Source organism: Haplochromis burtoni, unplaced genomic scaffold (assembly GCF_018398535.1).
Source record: "Haplochromis burtoni strain Fernald_Lab_line unplaced genomic scaffold, NCSU_Asbu1 Contig_118, whole genome shotgun sequence".
Classification (NCBI taxonomy): domain Eukaryota; kingdom Metazoa; phylum Chordata; class Actinopteri; order Cichliformes; family Cichlidae; genus Haplochromis; species Haplochromis burtoni.
The window spans coordinates 1,393,009-1,415,109 of NW_024582479.1; the positions used below are offsets into that span (position 1 = coordinate 1,393,009).

General features: G+C 38.8%; 4 protein-coding genes across 7 annotated transcripts in view; 1 reads left to right on the plus strand and 3 right to left on the minus strand.

Annotated features, from left to right (window-relative positions):
* The window catches only part of pnpla7a (patatin-like phospholipase domain containing 7a), a 20,186-nt gene extending 17,427 nt beyond the window's left edge, over window positions 1-2,759 (minus strand). For both annotated transcript variants that reach the window (XM_042223709.1, XM_042223708.1), the window contains exons 1-8: window positions 2,627-2,759; window positions 2,160-2,211; window positions 1,967-2,041; window positions 1,645-1,732; window positions 1,431-1,513; window positions 905-1,005; window positions 652-792; window positions 402-561 (exon numbers count right to left, since the gene is read on the minus strand). In XM_042223709.1, coding sequence (XP_042079643.1) covers window positions 402-561; window positions 652-792; window positions 905-1,005; window positions 1,431-1,513; window positions 1,645-1,732; window positions 1,967-2,041; window positions 2,160-2,211; window positions 2,627-2,637 — 711 coding nt within the window. In that variant the 5' untranslated portion in view covers window positions 2,638-2,759. The remainder of the gene's footprint in view (window positions 1-401; window positions 562-651; window positions 793-904; window positions 1,006-1,430; window positions 1,514-1,644; window positions 1,733-1,966; window positions 2,042-2,159; window positions 2,212-2,626) is intronic.
* A 1,761-nt stretch (window positions 2,760-4,520) lies between these two features.
* clic3 (chloride intracellular channel 3) lies at window positions 4,521-8,944 on the minus strand. Of its 2 annotated transcripts, none has more exons than XM_042223718.1 (7): window positions 8,803-8,944; window positions 8,550-8,658; window positions 7,999-8,108; window positions 6,061-6,186; window positions 5,827-5,933; window positions 5,560-5,735; window positions 4,521-5,393 (listed from the first exon to the last, which is right to left on the minus strand). In XM_042223718.1, exons 2-7 carry the CDS (start codon window positions 8,583-8,585, stop codon window positions 5,229-5,231), a joined length of 720 nt encoding a protein of 239 aa, XP_042079652.1. In that variant the 5' UTR covers window positions 8,586-8,658; window positions 8,803-8,944; the 3' UTR covers window positions 4,521-5,228. The 2 variants fall into 2 exon arrangements, with proteins under 2 accessions (XP_042079652.1, XP_005938881.1); XM_005938819.3 differs by having other exon boundaries at window positions 8,550-8,661; window positions 8,803-8,938.
* A 3,661-nt stretch (window positions 8,945-12,605) lies between these two features.
* Window positions 12,606-18,534, plus strand: LOC102295629 (fucosyltransferase 7 (alpha (1,3) fucosyltransferase)). The gene is made up of 3 exons (XM_014338901.2): window positions 12,606-12,968; window positions 13,886-13,972; window positions 16,417-18,534. The coding sequence occupies exons 2-3, from the start codon at window positions 13,970-13,972 to the stop codon at window positions 17,476-17,478; spliced, it is 1,065 nt and encodes a 354-aa protein (XP_014194387.2). The 5' UTR covers window positions 12,606-12,968; window positions 13,886-13,969; the 3' UTR covers window positions 17,479-18,534.
* Window positions 18,535-18,559: 25 nt separating this feature from the next.
* pou5f3 (POU domain, class 5, transcription factor 3) lies at window positions 18,560-21,984 on the minus strand. Of its 2 annotated transcripts, none has more exons than XM_005938817.3 (5): window positions 20,922-21,984; window positions 20,690-20,804; window positions 20,381-20,514; window positions 20,039-20,203; window positions 18,560-19,957 (listed from the first exon to the last, which is right to left on the minus strand). In XM_005938817.3, the coding sequence occupies exons 1-5, from the start codon at window positions 21,651-21,653 to the stop codon at window positions 19,718-19,720; spliced, it is 1,386 nt and encodes a 461-aa protein (XP_005938879.1). In that variant the 5' UTR covers window positions 21,654-21,984; the 3' UTR covers window positions 18,560-19,717. The 2 variants fall into 2 exon arrangements, with proteins under 2 accessions (XP_005938879.1, XP_005938880.1); XM_005938818.3 differs by having other exon boundaries at window positions 20,381-20,511; window positions 20,922-21,982.
* Between the last annotated feature and the right edge of the window lie 117 nt (window positions 21,985-22,101).

Here is a 22,101-nt window from a genome sequence, read left to right on the forward strand (position 1 = left end):
GACGCTGCTCACGTTTTAATACAGGAAGTGGTTTTGGAGGCGATCGGATGGCATTAATCTTACAGGCCCAGGCAGAGAGATCCAGTCGCCCTTCACCGGGTACAGATAAAGGAGACAATGCGCCTCCACACCGGTTCATCCTGCACCGAGCCACCAAGAAGGGATTGTGTCTTACCGAACAACCCCCCCCCCCCACAACACAGTTGATTCCAGTTAGCTGGCATGAAGCTTAGCTAAAGACGCCTGTGAAAAAAAAAAAAAAAAAAAAAAAAAAAACAACCCCCCCCCCCCACAATATTACTTGCATAAAAAGAAAGAGGCAATAGAATTTCAAAGGTAATTAAGTTTCAAAATTAGCCTAAAGAGAGAGTCAAATGGAAGACAACAAATCATTCACATACATTCTCTTGTATACACAACTCAAGTCTTCCATCCTGGACCACGTAGATGCTGTCATCATCATCTCCTGGTTTGAACAGGCTTTCACCCTCCTGTAGCTCAATAAACACCATATGTCGACACAGCTCCAGAAACAGAGGCTTCTCAAAATGGCCCAAGACCCTACAAGTTGAAGAACAAAAGCAATTAAAAAAAAAAAAAAAAAAAAAAAAACCCCAACAACCCACACACACACAAAATTGACTTGCCTACCTGACATTTTTCAGCATATACAGGACCTCAGAAGGCAGATTCGAGCTCTGCACTTCAAACTCTGTTAGATCAGCTTCCAGTAGGGAGGGAGGGGGTTCCTTGGGCTGCAGGGTGGGAGGGTCTCTCCGGATCCTCAGAATTCTGTCAGGAGGAAAAACAAACAAACAAACAAACATGTACTTTAAAAATAAAACACTAATTTCACAAAAAGCCTTGAGTACATCGAATTTAAAAATGTGTTCTTTCGTCATACTTGCGGGCTATGTTTAGAACTTTGGTTCTTTTTCGTATGCGCTGTGGTTGCTTTGATGGCGAGGGATGGGATGGAGAAGGAAGCGAGGAGAGTGTCTTAACCTACAAAACAATATTCAAATATATTTTGTTTATTGCGCGCAGAAAAAGAATTTTATCCAAAGTTGTACTTCTACTTAAGAAATATTAAAACGGATTTTCTTTTTTTAAACTGCTGTATTAAACATAGAAAGGCTGTTTGTCATTTATCATCAAGCCAAACTACTGAAGGCATTTTCAGTCATTGTGTATTAGGGTGAAACTATAGTCTTAGTAGTGTTGCCTATGAAATTAATAGGAAACTACAACTAGATGTTAACATCAAGTATTTCTGGACATCAACTGTTGGCATAAAAGCATTAAAAGCAAAATTAACTAGTTTTTATAGAGCAGATAACAATCTACTAGACTATACTACTAGACTATACCAAGAGAGTGTGTATGAGCCATCAACAGAACTGAGAAGGGAAAAAAAAGAAAAAGACAACCTTTCGCATGATCTTCCTTCCATAGAAAAGCACTTTATCTCGTTTCCTGAATCGATAGTGAGGTACACCCGGTTGTTGATTACCTTGTCGGAAAATCCAAAAATATAATTCAGATAAACAACAAATGTCATTCTGCAGCAAGACTAAAAAAAAAATTTTATTTATATATATAAAGTTATATATATAAAGTTCAGCAAGAGGTCAGATGACTCACGGGCATGTTTGAATCTCCTGTAAAGGAAGAGCACCACAATTCCAATCAGCACAACTGCAACCATAGCTCCAATCAATACACCTGTAAGCTAGAAGACAAACAAGACTGATGAGGCAATAATATGATCACATGACAGCACAGTTACATAGAGTACAGCACGTTTGTAAAATTGTTTTTAGTCCAACTTTGCATCACAATTAAATTACCCGTATAACTAAGCAAAACGAGCTCTATTGAGTGGAAAACCGCCCGATTTGATAACACTGTATCCAGGGCCCTCATTTCTTGTACAAAACACAGGCACTCAATTTCCATTTCATACCATGCTGGTCTGCATCCTCTCCTCCAAAAACTGTGGCAGCCGTGCGCGGAAATCAGTTCTGCTCATCGTTACCACCTAAATATAACACAACAGATTCAAGTAATACATGTTCAACACTGGTAGCTCCCAACTAACTCACTTTTCTCCTTTCAAACCAAGTTAGGAATAATTTTAAATGGAATTATGCGCTTACTGAACTGGCCATTTTGCACAGGTCTCCATCATCCTTTCCATGACACTCTAACCTATAAGACAAAAATCTCTATTAACGCTGAGTCTGCAGCCCAAAAATCACATGCCATCGAGGGGAACCAAAAGTTGCTGAGGAAAAGGCAACTATTAAGAAGGGGAACACGGATTTGTATGTTAGCAGCCACTCTCGCCATGTAGCGTCGTGTCGCCTTCTTAATTCATCTTAATAAAATTACCAAAACACGAATAGGTGTTATAATTAGCCAGCAACAAAGTAACTTTCGATAGACGTCAAGCTTTAGACGATTTACTGAATACGTCTGAATGGAGTAGCTAACGTTAGCTAAAATAACATTCGCTAGCAGCTGTCCAGCTGACTGAGAGTAGCTGCTTCACAAGTTATTTTGAAGAACTTAGATAGTCAAACTCTGTGAAGTTGACAGGGTGTAAAAAAACCACGAGGCTTACTTTTCGAGCATCCTGGGGTGCCGTTTTCAAGCTGATAACATAGCTAAACAGAAGCTAGAATAAAGTTAGCGAGAAGCTAACAAAGTTTTATGCTGTCAGTTGCTTAGCTCCGCCCTTATCCGCTGTTACCTTGGTAGCGCTCAGATCATTTATCCAATCAGAAACGGACTAGGCACATCCTCGTCTTCCTGTTTTTAACAAAGCATCTTTGAAGGCTACAAACATCCGAGAGGAAGTGGAGTTTGTTTATTTCTCGACCAGTCTCTTGTAGTGCTTAATATTTCTATAGCATTTTCGAGTTACCTTTGCCTATTTCAGACGTTTAATATTTATATTTGTCACACTTACTTCACATGATCAAATACATTTTAATATTGGACAATGATAACATGTGTAAATACAAAATACGAAAGCTGAATGAGCTTTAACTAGCCACACCCAGTCCTGATTTAACCTAGGACCTCTTTGTGAACTAGCCTAAAAGATCTCAAAATACAACATATCACGAGCTAAAGAAACTTAAGAAAAGATGAGAAACAATGTCATTGATATCTGTCCGTTTGGAAAGGGTTACGACGCCATTTCTCTAAGCTCAAAGACTTAGAAATGGCAGGTGAACCATGGTGAACCATTATCCACAAATAGAGAAAACCTGGAACAGTAGGGTACCTTCCCAGGCATTGCAACCATACCAAAAAACCTCCAAGAGCACATTGACGAATCATTCAAATTCAAATTCAAATTCAAATTTTATTTGTCACACACACACACAACCATACGCAGTATGACATGGGGGTGAAATGCTTGTAGCTGTACAATGCCCGACCATTAAATGACAGAAGAAAAGTTTTACAACATTTACAATTTACAGTTTACTACAAAAATTTACAAATTAACTTAGGAATTTACAGTAAAGAATGTGCAAATAGCAGAAGAGATTATAAAGATAAGGATTATAAATTATAGGAATTATAGGATTATAGGAAAGAAGGTCACAGAAGGACTCAGAACAAGTTCTAAAGAACTGTAGGCCTCACTTGCCTCAAGTAAAGTGAGAGTTCATTATTATTCAACAATTTAAAAAAGAGAGAGTGGGCAAAAATGGCATCCATGGGAAAAATCCAATGGCAAAAACCAATGCTAACCAAAAGGAACACAGAGGCTCATCTAAAATTTGTCAATAAAACATCCCTGAAAGTTTGGGGAAAGTACTCTGTGGACTGACAAGACAAAAGACAATCTTTGTGGAAGACTTGGGGCCTGTTAAATCCCACATAAAACAAACACAGCATTTGATAAAAGGAACATCATACCAACATTCAAACATGGTGGTAGTGTGATGGTCTGGGGCTACTTTGCTGCTTCAAGACCTGCATGACTGCATGACTTGCCATGAATTCCTCTCTCTAACAGAAAACCCTGAAGGAAAATCGCCACCCATCAGTTCATTCCCTGAAGCTCAAGAGCAGTTGGGCAATACAGAGGGACAATGATCAGAAACACACCAGAAGTCCACCTCTGTATTGTTCAAAAAACAAAACAAAAAGAAGGTTTTGGAGTTACTTATAGCCAAAGCCCGGACTTAAACCAGGTTGAGATGCTTTGGCATAACCGTAATCAGGCTGTTCAAGTTCAAAAACTCTCATTATGGCTGAAGTAAAACAATTCTGCCAAGCAGAGATGATCATTCCTCCACAGTGATGTTAAAGACGCATTGCCAGTTATTGTAAACACTTCACTGCAGATCTTGCTGTCAAGGCTGGCACGAACAGGCATTAAGTTTAGGGGGCAATTACTTTTGTATATAGGGTCAGGTAGATTTGGAAAGTGAATTTTACTGCTATATTGCATGAAATACTGCTTCCATAGAAATAAATACATCAAGAGTCATATAGACATGTAATCAATAATTTTATTACCATAATTCATTTGCTATTAACAAAACTGATTAAGTTTCATCCAATGTTTTGGATTCCATGGTGATGAAAAATCTGCATTCACCATACAACTTTAATATAAAAACGATTACTCATGACAACTTTAAAGCAGAAATTTAGTAGCTAATAAATTCATATACAAACATTCATGTACCAACATTAGCCACTTTTTTCATATTTAACCTTTAATGTATGTCCATAATGTCCATATAAATAGATATACTCTTTCCTTCACCCTCCATTTATGCATTTAAATTAAACCATTCTCATACGGTCACTGCTAATATGCAGTCACTATATAAAAATATGTAAAGAGGAGTTATGTACAGCCATTCATCTTTTTATGTGTATGCTAAAATAATGTGTAGTTTAAAATCTGATTTGAATTAAGTGCACTTAACATTACGTTCAGGCACAAAACACGCACGTACACGGCATTTACAAAAACACTCGAGAAACACTAGAGGGAGCCAAAGTCATGGTAACAACTATACTTTTTATAGAAAGTAAATGATTAAACTGCCATTTTTTTTATTGTCCACACAGATGTAATTTAAACAGATATAGAACTTAATTTTCAACATGGTATATCTGAGTCATCTGCATTTTATCTCTTTCTGTTTTTACTTTCTTTAATTTCATGAATGCTGTTTAGGTTCACTCCTCTATTTGCTTAGGTACTGGGCGACAGAATGGTAGGCGAGGAGAATCTCTGAGTCATTTGGGCAGGTGTGGCGAAACTCGTCCCGTTTGTAGGCATTCTCTAGGTAACGTGTCAGACCTTTGAGCTCTGCAGGGATGGCAAAGTCACGGTACTCCTTAATCATCACCTGAGGGAAGAGCAATTTTTACAAATAAGTCCAGGAATGACTCATTACATTTCTCAAATCATCTCTACTATTCAGATAACAGTGAATATTTCTCTCTTCTTCAGGATTAAAAAACCAATCAAAATGAAAGGTTTGTATACACATAGGATTGCTGAATTCTGTTCACCTTGACAATGTTGAGTTTGGGAAGCAAGTTGCAATCTGCCAAGGTAAGGCTGTCACCATCCAGGAAGAGGCGTGAAGACACAGTAAGATCTGGGTTTTTGGCCAGCTCGTGAGGGAGAGGAGTTTCTAGATACATGTTCAGCTTCACCAGAGTGGAAAGAAATTTCTTCTCGAGCACTGAAAGAAGTTGCAGGCTTTCTGTTAACCCATGGTGGCTCTTTCCATCATATATATAGCATAAGTGACTTGAAAATTTCAAAATTCTTACTGTCATTTAAACCAGGATTGGGATTCTTGATATATCCTGAGAATTTTCGGAAGATGTCTTCTCCAACACTGTTGGACTCTTTGTAACGACAGCACAATTTTGGGTGCCTGTTGTTAATCAAATAAAACATTTTGTTAATGTTTGGTGTTGCAGTGATGGGTTAGATATGCAGTGTGTTTCAAGGACTGAAAAGACTGTGGTTCATATGTTTGAAGCAAGGTGCACTTTGCTCACTGTGGTGGGGCTAAGGTCTCCTCCAGGAACTCCTCAATCTTATTAGTGTCCGTTTTGACTTCATCATTGTAGATGAGAAAGGGAGGCTGAGAGCCTGGAGCCAAATCCTTCAGTACATCCGGAGCCCTGCAACAGATCAGTGAAGGCTTATTTTGGCACACTTGATCAGAAAGTTAAAATGTTTAACTTCCCAGCCTAAACCAAGCAAAGGCTATGGAAAAGCATGCTAGGATCACTTTCTAATGATGTGTTTTGACACTTCAGTATATATAAATAAAGCCATGCTATGATGACCATTGATGATTAGAGTAATTTCTGGCTTCTTTTTTTTTTTCAAAGTAGCTGCATAGGTAGAGACCACCCTCGCTGACTTCTGATGCATGCCCAGTGGTTTTTGTTCTATAAGTAGGCCTGAAATATGACAAAAATTGTTCTATTCAGAAAAGAGCTTCAAGGATTACTCCTAATTAAATTTTAAAGGGGTAAAGACTTAATATCCACTGCGGTTTGTTCTCACTACCAAATGTGTTTTATGGCTATGAATTCGTTTACGAGTGGAAGTGTTCTTCTAGAATCAGGCACATTTACCAGTCTAAATTTGGTTTGTAGTGATTCCTACTGAGTGAAAAATAGACTGACATGATAAGTTTAACAAAAAAAATACAAACACGGGTTTGAAACCATTGAGCTGCTTTTGTTTTGTGCTATAGATTAACAGGGCTTCATTATTTCCCCCTTTTGCAAAACATGAAGAAGCAATGACTGCTGGAGTACAAGCAACCATCTTAACACCTTCCTACAGAATTTTTGAGACACCGGAATGAAAGCTTCCTATTTTTATATGATCTAAATAGTGTATTTTATATACTTAACTTTCATGTTGTTTATGTTAAGTGCAGCATATTTTGCTCCTTGCCCCCTCCCTTTCCGCTGCCTGTTCATCAGAAGGACAGCTTTAAATTTGATGTCAAACCTTTGCGTGGGGGGTTTATTCTTTTATTGTTGGTTTTGGTGTTTCTTACGCCTGATTCTCACTCATACATTGTAAATGTCATTCAGCTTCCCGTGTGTGTGTTTGTTTTCTTAAACCTGCAATATCTGATTTTACTGACACTTGGGGGCAGTGTCAACAAGTGAACACAACATTTGTGTTTTTGCCTTTTTAAAAATGGAATGGAAACTGATTTGTTTTAGATATAAACCTGATTATTTTGAGCTTGTTTGCTTTAATTTTGTGTCACTTTTGAGTCAGTTACAACTGTTTGCTGACCATTTGTTTTTCTCACTAGTGTTTCTCAAACCTTTTCTTTTTTTTCTTTTTTTTTTTTGTTATTGTTTTGAATCTCGTGGAGGTTTTGTGTTTCTTTGCAGGTGTGTAAAATATTTGTTTGCGTCATCTTGTTATCTGTCTTCACAAATATCTCTTTGTACTCGTTTTCAGCATCTTATCATTCGTAACCTATTGCGGTCATTTGTGTGACTGCTTCAGAATCTCAGCCCTTTGGCCTACACCAGGCAGAGTCTTTTCTGTTCAGTAATCTACCATTTCACATAATAAATTTTTTACCAATTTTTTACCAAAAACTGAATCCTGTATGAATGTAAATAATTTGCCTGCCTATATGTTTTATTGCTGTGGCTGTTTCTTGCATAGCATTTAGTATCCCTGTAACCTTTCCTGAACTCAGTGGGGTTGGTGGAGGGTGAGGTGTTGGCAGGTTTTCATTGTTGGGTGGCTTTTATAATGTAAATCAGACTTTCCTCCCATTTCTTTTACAAATGCAACTCTCTGTCCTTGAATGCAACTTGTGAAAAACAATGTAAATAGTAGTTTTGTTGAGACTACATCAAAAAAGCAGTATGAAGCCAGTCTCCTTTGTGCCCAGCTCTTAAAGATTCTACAAGACTTTTTGAAAAACGAATAAAATGTGCTCTCACCTCTTCATGTCTACAGTGGTCAGGGTAAAGTTGGCCCCTTTTAACCAAAGAATCATGAAGAGTCTCTGACAGAAAGGGCAGTTCCCCACACTCTCAGCATCATAACTGGCCTGACAGACAGAAACAAAGACACTTTGCAGTCACAGCAGATGAGTATAAAACAAGTTTTTATGATCATAAAATTGCACAATTGTACGTGGGTTCTAGTATCAGGATCTAACAAAACCATGAGCACCTACACAGGTATTCTCGTTAAGCCTGCTCTGCTCTGGCAGTTTAAGCTAACTGCAAAGGAATTTCACACCCAGATTAAAAAGCCTATTATTGTAATACTGGTTTGTATCTCTGCCATATCCTGCATTGTATGCTTTACTACAGTTTAAATACACTGAAATACTGTAGTTTGCTAAAGTTAAAAGCTTTTTTTTGACACATTTCTGTCACTTTAGATGTAAACAAACAGGAAAATGTCACCTTGTGTTACCAAGTAGCCGGGAATGGGAAGGGTTTTTGCTTAGACTGTAACACGTCAAGATTGTTGTATGTCTTACCTTTACAAAGAGTTCAATCTTTGGCTCCTCGGCCATCTTACTTTCTCTCCGTCTTTCCACTGATGTCCACGTACCTCTGCTGGTTCCACAAACTGATTTCTTTCTGTCACTGCTGATGAAAGGACAAGGTAGAGCTGTGATAGTGACTGAAGTAAAGACATTTGCAATTTTCTGACACACCTCCTGACCTATTTCTTTCTCTCTGTTTTTAAATAAAGCACACACATATATATATATATATATATATACTCACACTGGTGATCACAGCTAGCACTGGATGCAAGACCAGTACTTTATCTTTCCTCCACCTGTATTATTTAATTGCTCTACTCTTCACCTGTTTCTGGGGTTTGTTGTTCTGCCACCACACCTCTCCAGCATTGAGTGGCAGCCTACACCTCCTCTGGAGTTACCAGTCAGACCAGCAAATCTGGATCTGGCTTCACTTCCAGCATATTCTGTCGATGAAATCTTTCTGTCTGTCCAATATGACTCTTTCAGCCCTGGCTTGCTCTTTGTAAATTGCTATCTAGCAGAAAAGATCAGTTAGACAAAAAGGAGTCATCAAAAAAGTGGACTATTTCTATAGTTTCAAGCTTGCTTACTTTCAGTTCAGTTCATTTAAACTTTATTCATCACAAATCACAACAACAGGTGCCTCATAACGCTTTATATTGTAAAGTAAAAACCCTACATTAATAGACCAAAAACAGAGAAAACCCTTGCAAATCATATGACACCAAGATGTCTGTCTCCTGAATCCAAACAGCAAGCCCAGAGAAGAGGGGCCTGAAGGCTCTGCTTCCAGTCTATTGCTAGGAACCACGAGTAAACCAGCAGTCTGAGAGCTAAATGCTCTAATGGCATTACACAATACTATGAGGTCTTTAAGATAACACGGGCCTGATTATTCAAGACAATGTATTTGATGACAAGGATTTTAAATTTGATTCTGGATTTAACAGGGAGTCAATGAAGAGAACTCAGTATAGGAGAAATCTGCTCTCTATTTTAGTCCCTTTCAGTCCTTTAATTAACTGCAGCATTTTGGATCAACTGCAGGCTTCCAGGGAGTTTTTAGAACAGCCTGATAATAACGAATTCAATTGTCCAGCCAAGAAGTAATAAATGCACAAACTAGTTTATCAGATAGGATGTTTCTAATTTTAGAGATATTGCACAAATAGAAGAAAGCACTTCTACATATCAGTTTAATATGCACAAGGACATATCCTGGTTAAACATGACTCCAATATTCCTGACAGTGTTACTGGAGGCCAAGGTAAAGTCATCCAGAGTAAGAATCTGGTCTGATACCACCTTTCTAAGTTTTTTAGGGCCAAGTGCAATAACCTCAGGTTTAACTGAATTTAGAAGAAGAAAAGTTGAGGTCATCGAGGTCTTTATGTCTTTAAGATATTCGTGCAGTTTAACTAATTGGTGTGTTGTATCTGGCTTCATTAATAGATAAAGTTGGGTGTCATCTGCATAGCACTGAAAATGAAGGCTATGCCTTCTGATGATACTGCCTAAAGGAAGCACATATAATGTAAACAGAATTGGTCCTAGCACTGAACCCTGTGGAACTCTATAATTAACCTCAGTGGGTGAAGAGAGGATTCTCCATTTACGTGAACAAATATGTATATAGATATGATTCAAACCACTGCTGTGCAGTATCTTTAATACCTACAGCATGCTCTAATCACTGTAAAAATATATTATGGATTACAGTGTCAAACACTGCACTGAGGTCTCAGAGGACACTCACAAAGATGGGTCCACTTTCAGGCCATAAGAAGATCATTTGTAACCTTCACTAAAGCTGTTTCTGTACTGTCATGGGCTCTGAAACCTGACTGAATCTCTTGAATTAAACCATTGCTCTGCAGATGATCAGTTAGCTCTGTAACAACTACTCTTTCATGAATTTTTGAGATAAAAAGGAAAGTTGGAGATTGGCCTATAATTAGCTAAGACATCTAAGTCAAGTGATAGGTTTTTAAGTAACAGTTTAACTACTGCCAGCTTGAAGCCCTGTGGTATCTTTCCAATTAATAGAGACAGGTTGATCATACTTAAGGCTGAAACATTAATTAATGGTAGAACGTCTTTGAGGAATCGACTCTAAAGGACATATTGATGTTTTGGAGGAAGGAATTACAGTTATCTCATGGAGCAAAGTTTGAAGTATATTACATGCTGCTGGAACATCAATAGCATGGTGCAGTAGTTTTCCAAAGGATGTTTTGACTGCTTGTGGCTGCTTCCCCATGCTATAAAGAAAAATTCTCCACTAGCTGATGAGTTACATTTTGCACACTGTGGTACCCTCACAGTGGAACTGGAAAGAGGGCTATCCAAAATACTGCCACAAAGGTGATACTGTATCTTAAATATCATTGTTGAATTTATTATTCAACTCTTTTTTTCTTTTCTTTTTGGCCACATTATTTTCTGCATGCTTTCCATTTCAGATATAAATTAAGCAGTTGCACTGAAGACATTTTTAGACCCAGTGTTTCCCATTCAGTTTGACATGTTTATATTGGACATTTTCCACAGCTGTTTCTAGTTGTTGATCTGCATTCATGACTGAATAAAAATGCCCTTGTGTAACAAGCATTCACCACCGAGACTTGTGTTCCGGTTGGCAAGAAGAGAAAGAAACACCCTCAAGGATGTAAAGAGAAAAAAATGGTGAAAGCTGAATGAGTGAGATAACATCACTAGAAAGAAGCAGACTGCTGTAGCTGTGACACAACCCCTACAACATTGTATTATTCCACAGGCGAGGAAGACTGAGGGAGGAAATCATAAGGGTGTGATTTGTCTTTATCAGTCATCTGTGACTTTTTGTGCTGTGAATTCCATAAGCTGATTTCACACACTCAAATACATGTTGATGAAAGCAGTTTAGTGTATTATTTTGTCCAGGATCGAACAGGATGTTGTTCTGCTTTTGAAACACTCGAATATTCTTTGAATAAATTCTTCAACAATTGAAACTAAATTGTCATATGTGCAACAAATATGGTGTAAAAGCAGTTTAACATAAGCACAACATAAACCCAATATGTTATATAAAACATGGTTTTACTAAAGGGATGGCATATTAAACATACATGCGATTACCATTATTTACAGGGTATGACTATGACTATGATGTTCCTTTCTCACATTGCTTCATCTGAATTGGTTGCACAAGCACAAAGATGGACTTTATTTAGTATTTGATAATCTATGAGATTTAAATATACTTTCAACCATTTTAAAATCCTATTTTTTGTACCCTTTGACAATTTAAAGGTGAGACAAACAGGTCAAGAGGCTACTGGGAGAGGAAAACAGGTAAAAGCAGTAAAGGTGGTGCACTGAGGTGGCGACTGGGAAATGCAGGACAAGCTTATACACAGATAAGAGTCGGGTGATTGGGACTATTGTAAAGGAAAATTTGTAGTTAAAAGAGGCAGATAATTTCTTCTCCATGGGGTCCAGAAATCCCACTGGGAGCCACCAACATGCACAAGCTTGTTGAGCTAGTGATCTGCTCACAAGAAGACTAAGGATGACCTCTACTGCTCAAATTTAAGATTACACAAGATGGAAAAATTTTTTGCAGCAACACAGGAGATCCAGCACACCAGTGCACATAATTACATATTCACAGATACACTGTTACAGATTTTAAACTACGACTACACTATCTGCAATTCATTCTGGATCAAATACAGATTTGTTCACCACTTCTTGCTGCTGCTTTTTCATTCCTTAGCACTAACAAACCACAAGTGATAATCAGTGACAACCAGGCATGTATATGTAAATAATACTCTAAATATATCTAACATCTTGCTGCATGTTGTCTTTTGACCACTCACTGATGCAAACAGAAACATGATGTTTCTGATACAGGCCCTTTCCCTTTTGTTTTGTTTGCAAAATATTTCTGCACAGTAGTGCCGGTGTTGGTGTTCTTCCCCCTACAGCAGCTTCCCTGATTGTAACTCAGTCTTGTGTGAGCTCCCTTGTGTAACCCCCATCTTCATATGTCATGCCTGACACTTCCTCTTTTTTATAGCCGTGCACACATGCAACGAACTCGTCTTGGATATGCTCCATTTTTTCTCATAGAGTGAGGGTTGCCACAGACATAAAAGAGAAAGAATGTTCCGCACTTACCAGAAGGCAGGAATTTAAATGCAATGCGGAGTTAGAAAGAGGGTGGAACAATGTGGACCTTTTTATGTAAACACATATTCAGCAAGATTTCAGAAAAGCCACACCTACGATTCTTTAAAAGGCTTTGTGTTTTTGGTTTTCTAACACATGTTTACCATCGTGTTTCTACTGGCAACAAGCAGAAATAATATTCATGGTGATTGAAGACAGAGAATAAACCACTCATCTCATCATCAGGTTAGTGGAGGAGGTTTGGGGTTTTGCCTTTCATATGTCTTTCTGGTCAGTGTGGTTCATCTAAAGAAATTTCTTGCTAAGCAAAATCTTGCTAAATCTTTATTTGTTTGTTTGCTTATTTAATCTGCCAGCTTGCATTTCATTGACTGCTAGAAATAAATAGAAACATGCAGGTTTAAAAGTATATGGTCACCAGCCAGTGACAGAACAACAAAATCTTTCACAAAATCCTGTAGTTGATCTTTAGGTCTGAACTATAGACATGGCCTGTTTCTTAAGAATATTGCTATTTAATACACTTGTTGACATAGATTTTGAATAAAAACATATATAATGTATTAAGGATATATACAGATGTTTTTATGAAGAAGGCTCATTTGTTCTCTTTGTTTTTCCAAACATGTGCTTTCTTCCTCTGCCATGCAAATGTAAGGAATAAATTTGTGAAAATATTGAGTTAGTGTGGGAAGTCATTTTAAATGTTGCTCTTCTTCATTTTCAACAAACTGAAACCTTGTAGTTTCAGGTCTTACATATTGCAAAATCCCAATTTCCTTAAGTCTGCATCACAGTGTACTTTCTAAAGACAAAGACAGGTTCCACAGAAAAGACCACACCGTTTAAGAAAGGTAGAGCTTTAGTTTAGAATTTAATATGCAATGTCATGCAATGCACAAACAGGATTAACTAAAATATTTGAATTGCATTCGTTCGAGCTTCACACCAGGTGATTTGTAACTCACTTTGTGTCACTTGTGCAACTGCTTGATTCTGTCTTTTGAACATGAGAGGAGCGATTAACCAAATAACAGCTGGAAGATAATAACAATGTGTTTTGTACACATGCAAATACTGACTGAAATAGATTTTCCCCTTCTTATAAAGTAATATTTAATTTTTGTTTTGTTCATTTAAAGAAAAGGACAGGCAAGGTGCTGATCTGTGTAGGAGGTGGTGAATCGTGTTCATACTGGAAGCCACATGTGAAGTTAAAGTCCCTAATGGTGAGTCCTGAACACAGTCACTACTCTACCCAAAACTGAATACAACACACTTTTATTTACTTTAAGAGAGACTTCTGATTTTCCATATAAATTTACAAAGTTACCTTGTGAAGAAAGTGCTTCTTTTTTCAGTTTCTCCATAGTTTGATGAGGTGTTGGTCACTTAATGACAGACCTAGGCTCTATTCTGGGAAGCAAGTTTAGCTCTGACATTGTTAAGCCAGATAAGAAGAAAACCCCAACATTCTGCTCCAGAAAAAGTCAGTTACTAGGTTAAAAGAATCTGTGGACTAAATCTGTTCACTGGCAGGTTTTCAGCAACAAACTCTGAATTTCTGTCTGACTGCCACGCCACCACCACAGCTGAATCAGTGACTGCTTGTTTCATTTCTTCAGTCATAAAGTCCCTGGCGAACCTCAGAGCGGTGTGAATTCGTTTCCAGAAGCTTACAGGTTGACAAAGACCGAAATCTCAGTTAGACGTTTGCTATTTTTTGCACTTAACACTTTTGCAATGATTTAGTCAGCAATAACAATGGTATGAAGTCTTGTTTTCACCACTGAAAAAATCAAAACATATTTTCTGCCAGTTAAAATTTTGAGATAATAAATCATAATGTAGTGTAACACATAATGGAGATAATAACAGAAGTTTCTGATGCATGTCTGGGTTTTGATAGTTTTTTCTTTTTTTTTTAAATTATTCATTCATTCATTCATTAGCTGAAACAAACTTCCATAGGATGGAGACAGCGATTATGTCACTAATTTATTATTTGAATATCTTTAAATATTGTTTATATTAATTCTATTTAAAGCTTTAGCTTTAACACGTTGATCACTAATCAGTCATTTGTCAGTGAGAAGGAGAAAAAAAATGCCTGTCACAGTTGGATCTCGATGTGAATATTTGAATGAAGATGAGGCCGAAATGACTTTAAGACTGTAACATCATTAAATGTTGCAGGCAGTCTGACTGTGTTGTGAACATTTCAGGTTGGACTTTGTTCATAGATGTACTGAGGCATCTACCCAGAATGGGCTCTGGTAGAAGGTATCATTGGCAAACCAGGTGGAAAACCACTTGCACAGCATGATTTAAAACAGATAAGCATCACTGATATTTTATGGTATGCTCCTGAATTTCTGAGTTTCCAGACAGAATTAGAAACTAGAATGCCTCCTCAAATTTGATTTGACCGTAACCAGATGTAAACTGTGAAACTTTTCATTGGAACTGCCATTGTTCTCCATTTGTGACTCGCTAAAAAGAGCACTGACCAAGCTGTGGCTGTAAGAGAACCATCATCTGTCACTGAAGGTTGAGATTAGATCAGATTAGAAATATTTACACAGAGAAACATTAAAGCAAAATTTTGTTTTTCTCTTTGTTTTTTCGTTAAATCTCACTAAGCATTTAAGTAAGTTGGTAACATCCCATCGTTTTACTATTACTTTAAATTAAAACGAACATGGTGATAAACTGTAGCAAAAAACTTTTTTTTAATTTATTTACTTGTTTTTTGTTTTTCATTTGAGATGGCAACAAATAGTGTATCCACCGTAGTTTTAAGATAAACATCATTGTCCACACTGATGCATATTCACATCCTTCGGTCTGCTGGGTTTTAATCGGAGGCTCTGCTCTTTATTTACCCATTACAATGGTGAATCTGTGGTCTGGGACCTCCGCTGTAATGCTGTGCTATACTGCAATTAAACAGATGTGAAAGTCAAAAGAACACGGTTCAGAAATTATTCACAGTGCAGGTTTGAGGTATATTTTTTTCTTTTTTTAGTGGGCTACATACTGAACCCTAGAAGATAGAAACAAAGTATTGATCACGCTAGCATCAATTTGATACCAATACCAGCATGGCTATTGGTAATACTGAAATTCAGATTTTCCCACCTCGACTCCGCTGATGATGTTTTTCTTGCTCTGGTCAGGCACGCCTTAACACAGAATTGAATATACACAGAGATTATTGACTTAGCACTGATAAGCCTCTCTGGAACCAAAAGATAAAAAGACTTTATCAGAATTAATCATCTTAGATTGACTTTTTAAATATAGAGTTTTGTGAACATGTTTCCTGGAAGAAGCCTCTGGTGACAGATGACATAAAGGGATAAGCGCTAACATGTCTCGTTCCAGGAAGTTTATAATGACGTCCGTGCAACACCTTTTTTTAACCTGTGAACTGTGCAGAGTGCAAGAGGAAGAATTTAAATATGCTCAGTTTAAGTGGACCTTTAGAAGGATGCATTTACTGAAAATGTGAGGGATTATATTTAGGTAAAACAAAACAGATCATCCTTGAAGTCTATGCAGCATTCAAGAAAAAAAAAACATGCAAGTAATGTCTTTTCTTTATATATCTGCTCAAGGCAAACAGTGAAGCAGGAAAAAAACTGATGTGTTCATTCTTTTCTTATGACAGGGGTTTCACACCAAAAAAATACGCAAGTTGGGGAAGAGGCTAGTCATCCTCTGTTTTTTACCACTGTGTCTCTTCAGTGGGTGGCTGAGTAGCTCTGTAAAACCTTTACATCATGACAGCAGAAGTAGAAATGTGACCGTCCTGCTGTGGTATTGGCCCTTCAGCAGATCATTCAGCCTGAAGGGTGACATTTGCTGGGATCTCTACCGTATCCCTCGCTGTATTCTGGTGGACGAGCGCTCCTACTTCCCCTCTGCGGATGTAGTGGTGTTCCACAACAGGGAGCTGCAAGTGGGCCTCCACAAGTTGCCTACTAACATCTCACGGCCACCAAGCCAGAAGTGGGCCTGGATGTCCCTGGAGGCTCCTTCTCACAATGGAAACTTACATAAGTATGCAGATATCTTTAACATGACCATAACCTACAGGAGGGATGCTGACGTCAGCATACCCTATGGCATGCTGCTACGGAGGGAGGCTGAAGAACATGTGAATGAAGACAACTCTGTAAACAAGAGCTCTCTGGTTTGTTGGGTGATCAGCAACTATAAGAGCCACCACAAAAGAAGCCGAGTGTACAACAACCTCAGAGCTTCAGTTCCTGTGGTAGTTTATGGGCGCTGGACTAAAAACCGCCTCCCTTCCTCAGAACTTTTACCTACAATATCTCGCTGCTATTTTTATTTGGCTTTTGAGAACTCACTTGCTAAAGATTATATCACGGAGAAGCTGTGGAGGAATGCTTACGAGGGAGGGGCTTTGCCCATTGTCCTGGGGCCACCTTTAGGCAATTACAAAGCTGTGGCTCCACCTCATTCTTTCATCCATGTTGATGAGTTTGCATCACTGAATGAAATGGGAAAGTATCTACAACAGCTTGCAGAAGATAAGAAACGCTACAATGAGTATTTTACCTGGAAGAAACAGTGGAAAGTGAAACGGTACACAGACTGGAGGGAAAGACTGTGTAATATCTGTTCAAAGTACAACAGTTTACCTAAGCACAAAGTTTACTCAGACCTAGATGCGTGGGTCAATGCTAACACAAGCTTAAACATTTGATCAAATTTTACTGTATTTTTTTGCAACATTTGTAGACATCATTTCATCATTCTCTGAATTTCTTTGAAAACAGTTCAGAGTGAATGTGAAACGTAAAAATCTGAAAAATTGTATCTAAAAAAATATTTTAGAAATGTGATTGTATGCACACAACTTACACTGCACTGTAACTACTATGCATTAACAACAATGACTGAGTGATCTGCTACACTGAAATCCCTAGCACTTTACTCCAGTACACTAAGGTTAAAAACTACCTAGTATGTGGAGATATTTAGAAAAGGGATATAGTGGATATCTGGATAAAGTGTAACCTGCCTCTTGCATTATGGAAATGTCTGTAAACACACACTGTACTGTAAGTGCTACTTTGTACAAACTATGACAGAAAGCATCCTTTTCCTGTGTTGCAAGAAAGGGATGTTTTATTAAAATTATGCAACCACTTTTACACCTTGAGTTACTAAAGAAGCTGCTGTTGCAATATTCTGTCTGAATATATAAAATACTGTGCGCTAGTCACCTGCTCCAGCTTAAAAAGACAGTTTCATACTTTTAGAGAGAACCAGGCTGGCTGCTTGTCTCGATCAGGTTTGTAAATAATTCAACATTTAAAATGAGTTTTGTTCACAGCGCCTCTGGTAGAAACTCCAGTTCTCAAACTGCCTCAATGTTTACAATAAAGCAAAACTTTTTAAAATTGTCATTTTTCATTGCTGAAGTGTTGAAAGACTCAGAGACCATGTTTGCACTTTATATCCAGGCCAAAAAAAAAAAACAAACAAACAAAAAAAAAAAAAAAAACCACACACACACACACCACTTCCTTAAATAATATATAACATACATGCACTTACTACACTAATGCCAAAGCTTAGCAGCATGAGGTAAAATTCCCCTGTTTAAATTCAGCTACAAACTATTGCTTACCCTATGATGAGGGTTTATCATGAAAAGATACAAACACTGTCTTTTGATAACATTTATTGGGGGATAATAGGCAATTCTGTAATTATGCATACATATGATTGCAAACTTTTTTTTTTTTTTTTTTTTAAGTGAAAAATGTCACTATCCCAGATTTTCAATATATTAATCAATTTAGTTTTGCTAAAAACTAACAGCTAATGCCTAACAGGTGTGATTGCACTCTCAGTAAATAACTCCAAGTTGATAATTTCAGCTTGTAATCAACACTGAGCTATCCTGGGCCAGAAATAAATTACAGCAGTACATATTGTTTGACAACTTTAAGCTGATCCTGCTAATAATTTTATTGTCACCTAGGGACTTCTTGATGTATTTTGAAGTTGGAATGACATTTAACATTGTTTTCAAAGTTTTAAAAACACTGAGTAAATAGTAACATAGGAAATAAAAGAGAAAGTTGACAGGGTAGTCAGTCAACATTAAAATCTAAATAAAGAGAAAAAGAATCCTACAAGAGTTTCTAAAAGCAGATGGCAACAAGTCACATTTACTGTCGCTCATCTGAGAAAGAAAGCGTGTACAAATAGAACAAGTAAAGGGTTGTAGTATTTGCCAGATTACGTCAAAGGGATTACACTAACACCTACTGAAGCGCTTTTTTTCCCCTTTTGCTTAATACTAATAACCACAAGGGAGGGGAAAAAAGCAAGTTTGGTATACAAATAAAAATGGAATAAAAGCCTTGTAAAAAAATTTGGACAAATCAATCTTATAAGAGCACTCTGTTGCAGTGCTAGTTTAGACACATACTACAGATGCTCTCTACAGACATGACACAAGTATTGCACAAGTATTGGCCAAACTGTCAAAAATGAATACTGTTTAAGGAGGTGTCCCTCCCTTGCTTTTCCCTTGTTGGCACCACAGAAAGCCTACCCAGAATTATGCACAACTAATACACCCCAGCTCTTGAGCATTTACAGACCAAGCCTCATTCCACATCTGGTCCATAAAGTCACAGCACAAACTCAAAAACTGGACTCATTGGCCAGTACATAGTCATGCAATAAATGCGCAACTCCACATCCCCTTTTGCTATATGAAGTCAAAGTAGTTCAAGGTCACAGTGACATAAGACATTTCACAATCACCATAGCTGAAACCGGAAACCACTTTGATTTCACCCTCACACAACTCAGATACTGATCAGATACTGATCAGATGGTTTGACTGCTGCATTTTTAGAGCTTCCGAGGTAAGTTGGGCACATTTTTGAAAGGCAATCTGTGGTTCTGGTTGGACTATGGCTTTATCTAGTTGGGTGCCCAACCACTCCAGGATTCAGGGCTTGTTTCATGACATCAGGCCTGGGAAGTTGAGGCATGTAGAGCGTGGGAGGAGGGCCTCCAGTGAAACTGGGCCCTGGGTAGGCCTGACTGGGAATGGGGGAAGGACTCTGCTCATACAGCTGGCCTTCCAATTCCTCATCCAGCGGCAGAGCCAAGCGCTTCCCCTTCTGTCTCCGGTTGCAAAACCAAACACGTACCACCTGCCAAGAGCAAAATAAAGTGTTAGTCAACAAAATGTGAACCACAATGGACTTGTGGTGAGAGAAATAAGATATGCTTACATCTCTCTCCAGGCCCAGATCATCCGAAATGTGCTTGATTGCTTGAGTGTTCGGTTTGGGACACTTGATGAAGTAGGACTCTAGAGCAGCACGCACTGCCCCCTCCAGACTGGTCCTCCGCTTTCTTTTTCTGGTGTCAACAAAAACTCGCTCAATCTTGTACATCTGTGGAAGCAGAAACATGTAAGAGGGATGGAGTGTTACTGATTGTGCTCTTCCAAGCACCTAAATTTGTATCACTAGAGGATTTGACATATCTGCTTCAGTTTGGGCTTAGTCTAAAATTAAAAGGAGCCCCAGTTTGGCAATCACCTGGTCTTAAACTGGTTGTTTGAAACTTACATCCTGAGGATTTTCAGAGTTCTCCGCCTCATCCAGCCATTTCTGCAGAAGGGGCTTCAGCTTGCACATGTTCTTAAAGCTCAGTTGCAGAGCCTCAAAACGACAAATGGTAGTTTGGCTGAACATTTTTCCTGCTCCAGAAAATAAAAGACATAAGACTTGACGGACACACAGCCAGCTCCCCAAACTGAAGACACTTCATGAGCATATAATATTCATAACCATTTTTAATTGCCAACATTTACCAAACCTGCCAATCCAATCTACTAAAGTCAGATGCAACATAATAAGATAAAAGAATAAATTTACCATAAAGGCTTCCCAGTGAAAGGCCAACATCTGACTGGGTAAAACCCAGAGTAATGCGCTTGTGTTTGAGCTCCCTGGCAAACTGTTCCAGCTCTTCAGTGGAAACAGTTTCCCGCTAGAAGGAGAAAATTAAAAAAAAAAAAAAATCCAAAATTCAAGCGAAAAATCTTTGGCTGATAGGCAGCGCACATTTGCAGTGCTCTTGCAAAAGGTCTACGAGATGAGGACTCACCTCTTCCTTGCATCCTTGATTGGAGGACGCGGCATTTCGTCGGGAGGTGGCCGGCCTCTGCTGCTGGGCCTCAGGGACAACCTGAGGTGTGTTCACGCTGAAATACCCGTTCCCCGGAAGTCCGTTGCTCGGGGGTGAGGGGGACAGCGATGGGGAAGATGTCGAAGACGTGGAGGGAGTTTGACTACCGCTGCCAGGTGACGAGAAGGACCAAAAGGACGGGTTCCAGGTCCCAGTCCTAGCGTAGAATAATCCGTGGGCCATATCGTTGGAGGCTTGTGGAGTCAGGTACTGCTGAATTTTCATCTCGGATGAGTAGTCCTCGCGGGCGACCTTCTCCATCTTTATTTCAGGTAGTTTGATTTGCTCCGCCGTCTCGGCTTCAGGGGTGGTAAGGTTTATAGGCTGGATTGCTGCAGATACGCCAGGTAATTGGCCTGTGTAGTCTGCAAAGGGATACCAATGCTTGGGTTGCCCAAAGTCTCCAGCCTGTAGCTCAGAGGGCCTGTAGTCGGTGGAGACGGATGGGAAGGGGAAAAAGGCTTGAGCGGATGTCGATGCGATACCACTGTAACAGCTTTTGTTGTAAATGCGGCTCGGGTCTGGCAAGACACCATGGGGTACCTGGAAGGAGGCACTACTACCAAAACCCTCCTGACCCAAAAGCTGCGCGCAAGCGCTGGTGCGGCTGAAGTCATAAGGCCGGCTGTGGCCCTCAGGACTTTCAGACATCTTCCAAAAGATGAGAAAACCTGGCCGAGCAACAAACGCGCTTCCAGAAAGTGGGGAAAAAGTTGATCTAGAGGTGACTGATTTTAAAATGTCTTATCCGTTTCGGGATCCAAAGGAGAAAAAAATAAATAAACCAGTTCAAACGTGAAGGCCTACGTCTGAATGCAGCATAACTACCAATATCCCAACGGCCTAGCCCATAAAGCTTTGTCCTCCCAAACGCTTATCTACCATCAGGCTCAAATGCGTGTCTGCTCCACAGATTTTTCTTATCAGCGCCACAAGTGTTAGTATCGTTTTACAGCCAATCATCGCCCATTGGTCGGCTAGTTGATTGGGCACAGCTGAAGGTGCATTTGTAAATGACCTTGACTCCTCCCAAAGAGGTGGGCGTGTTTTTTTCACCTGAACTTAAAAAAGTTATTTTTAGCACGGTATTGATACTTTA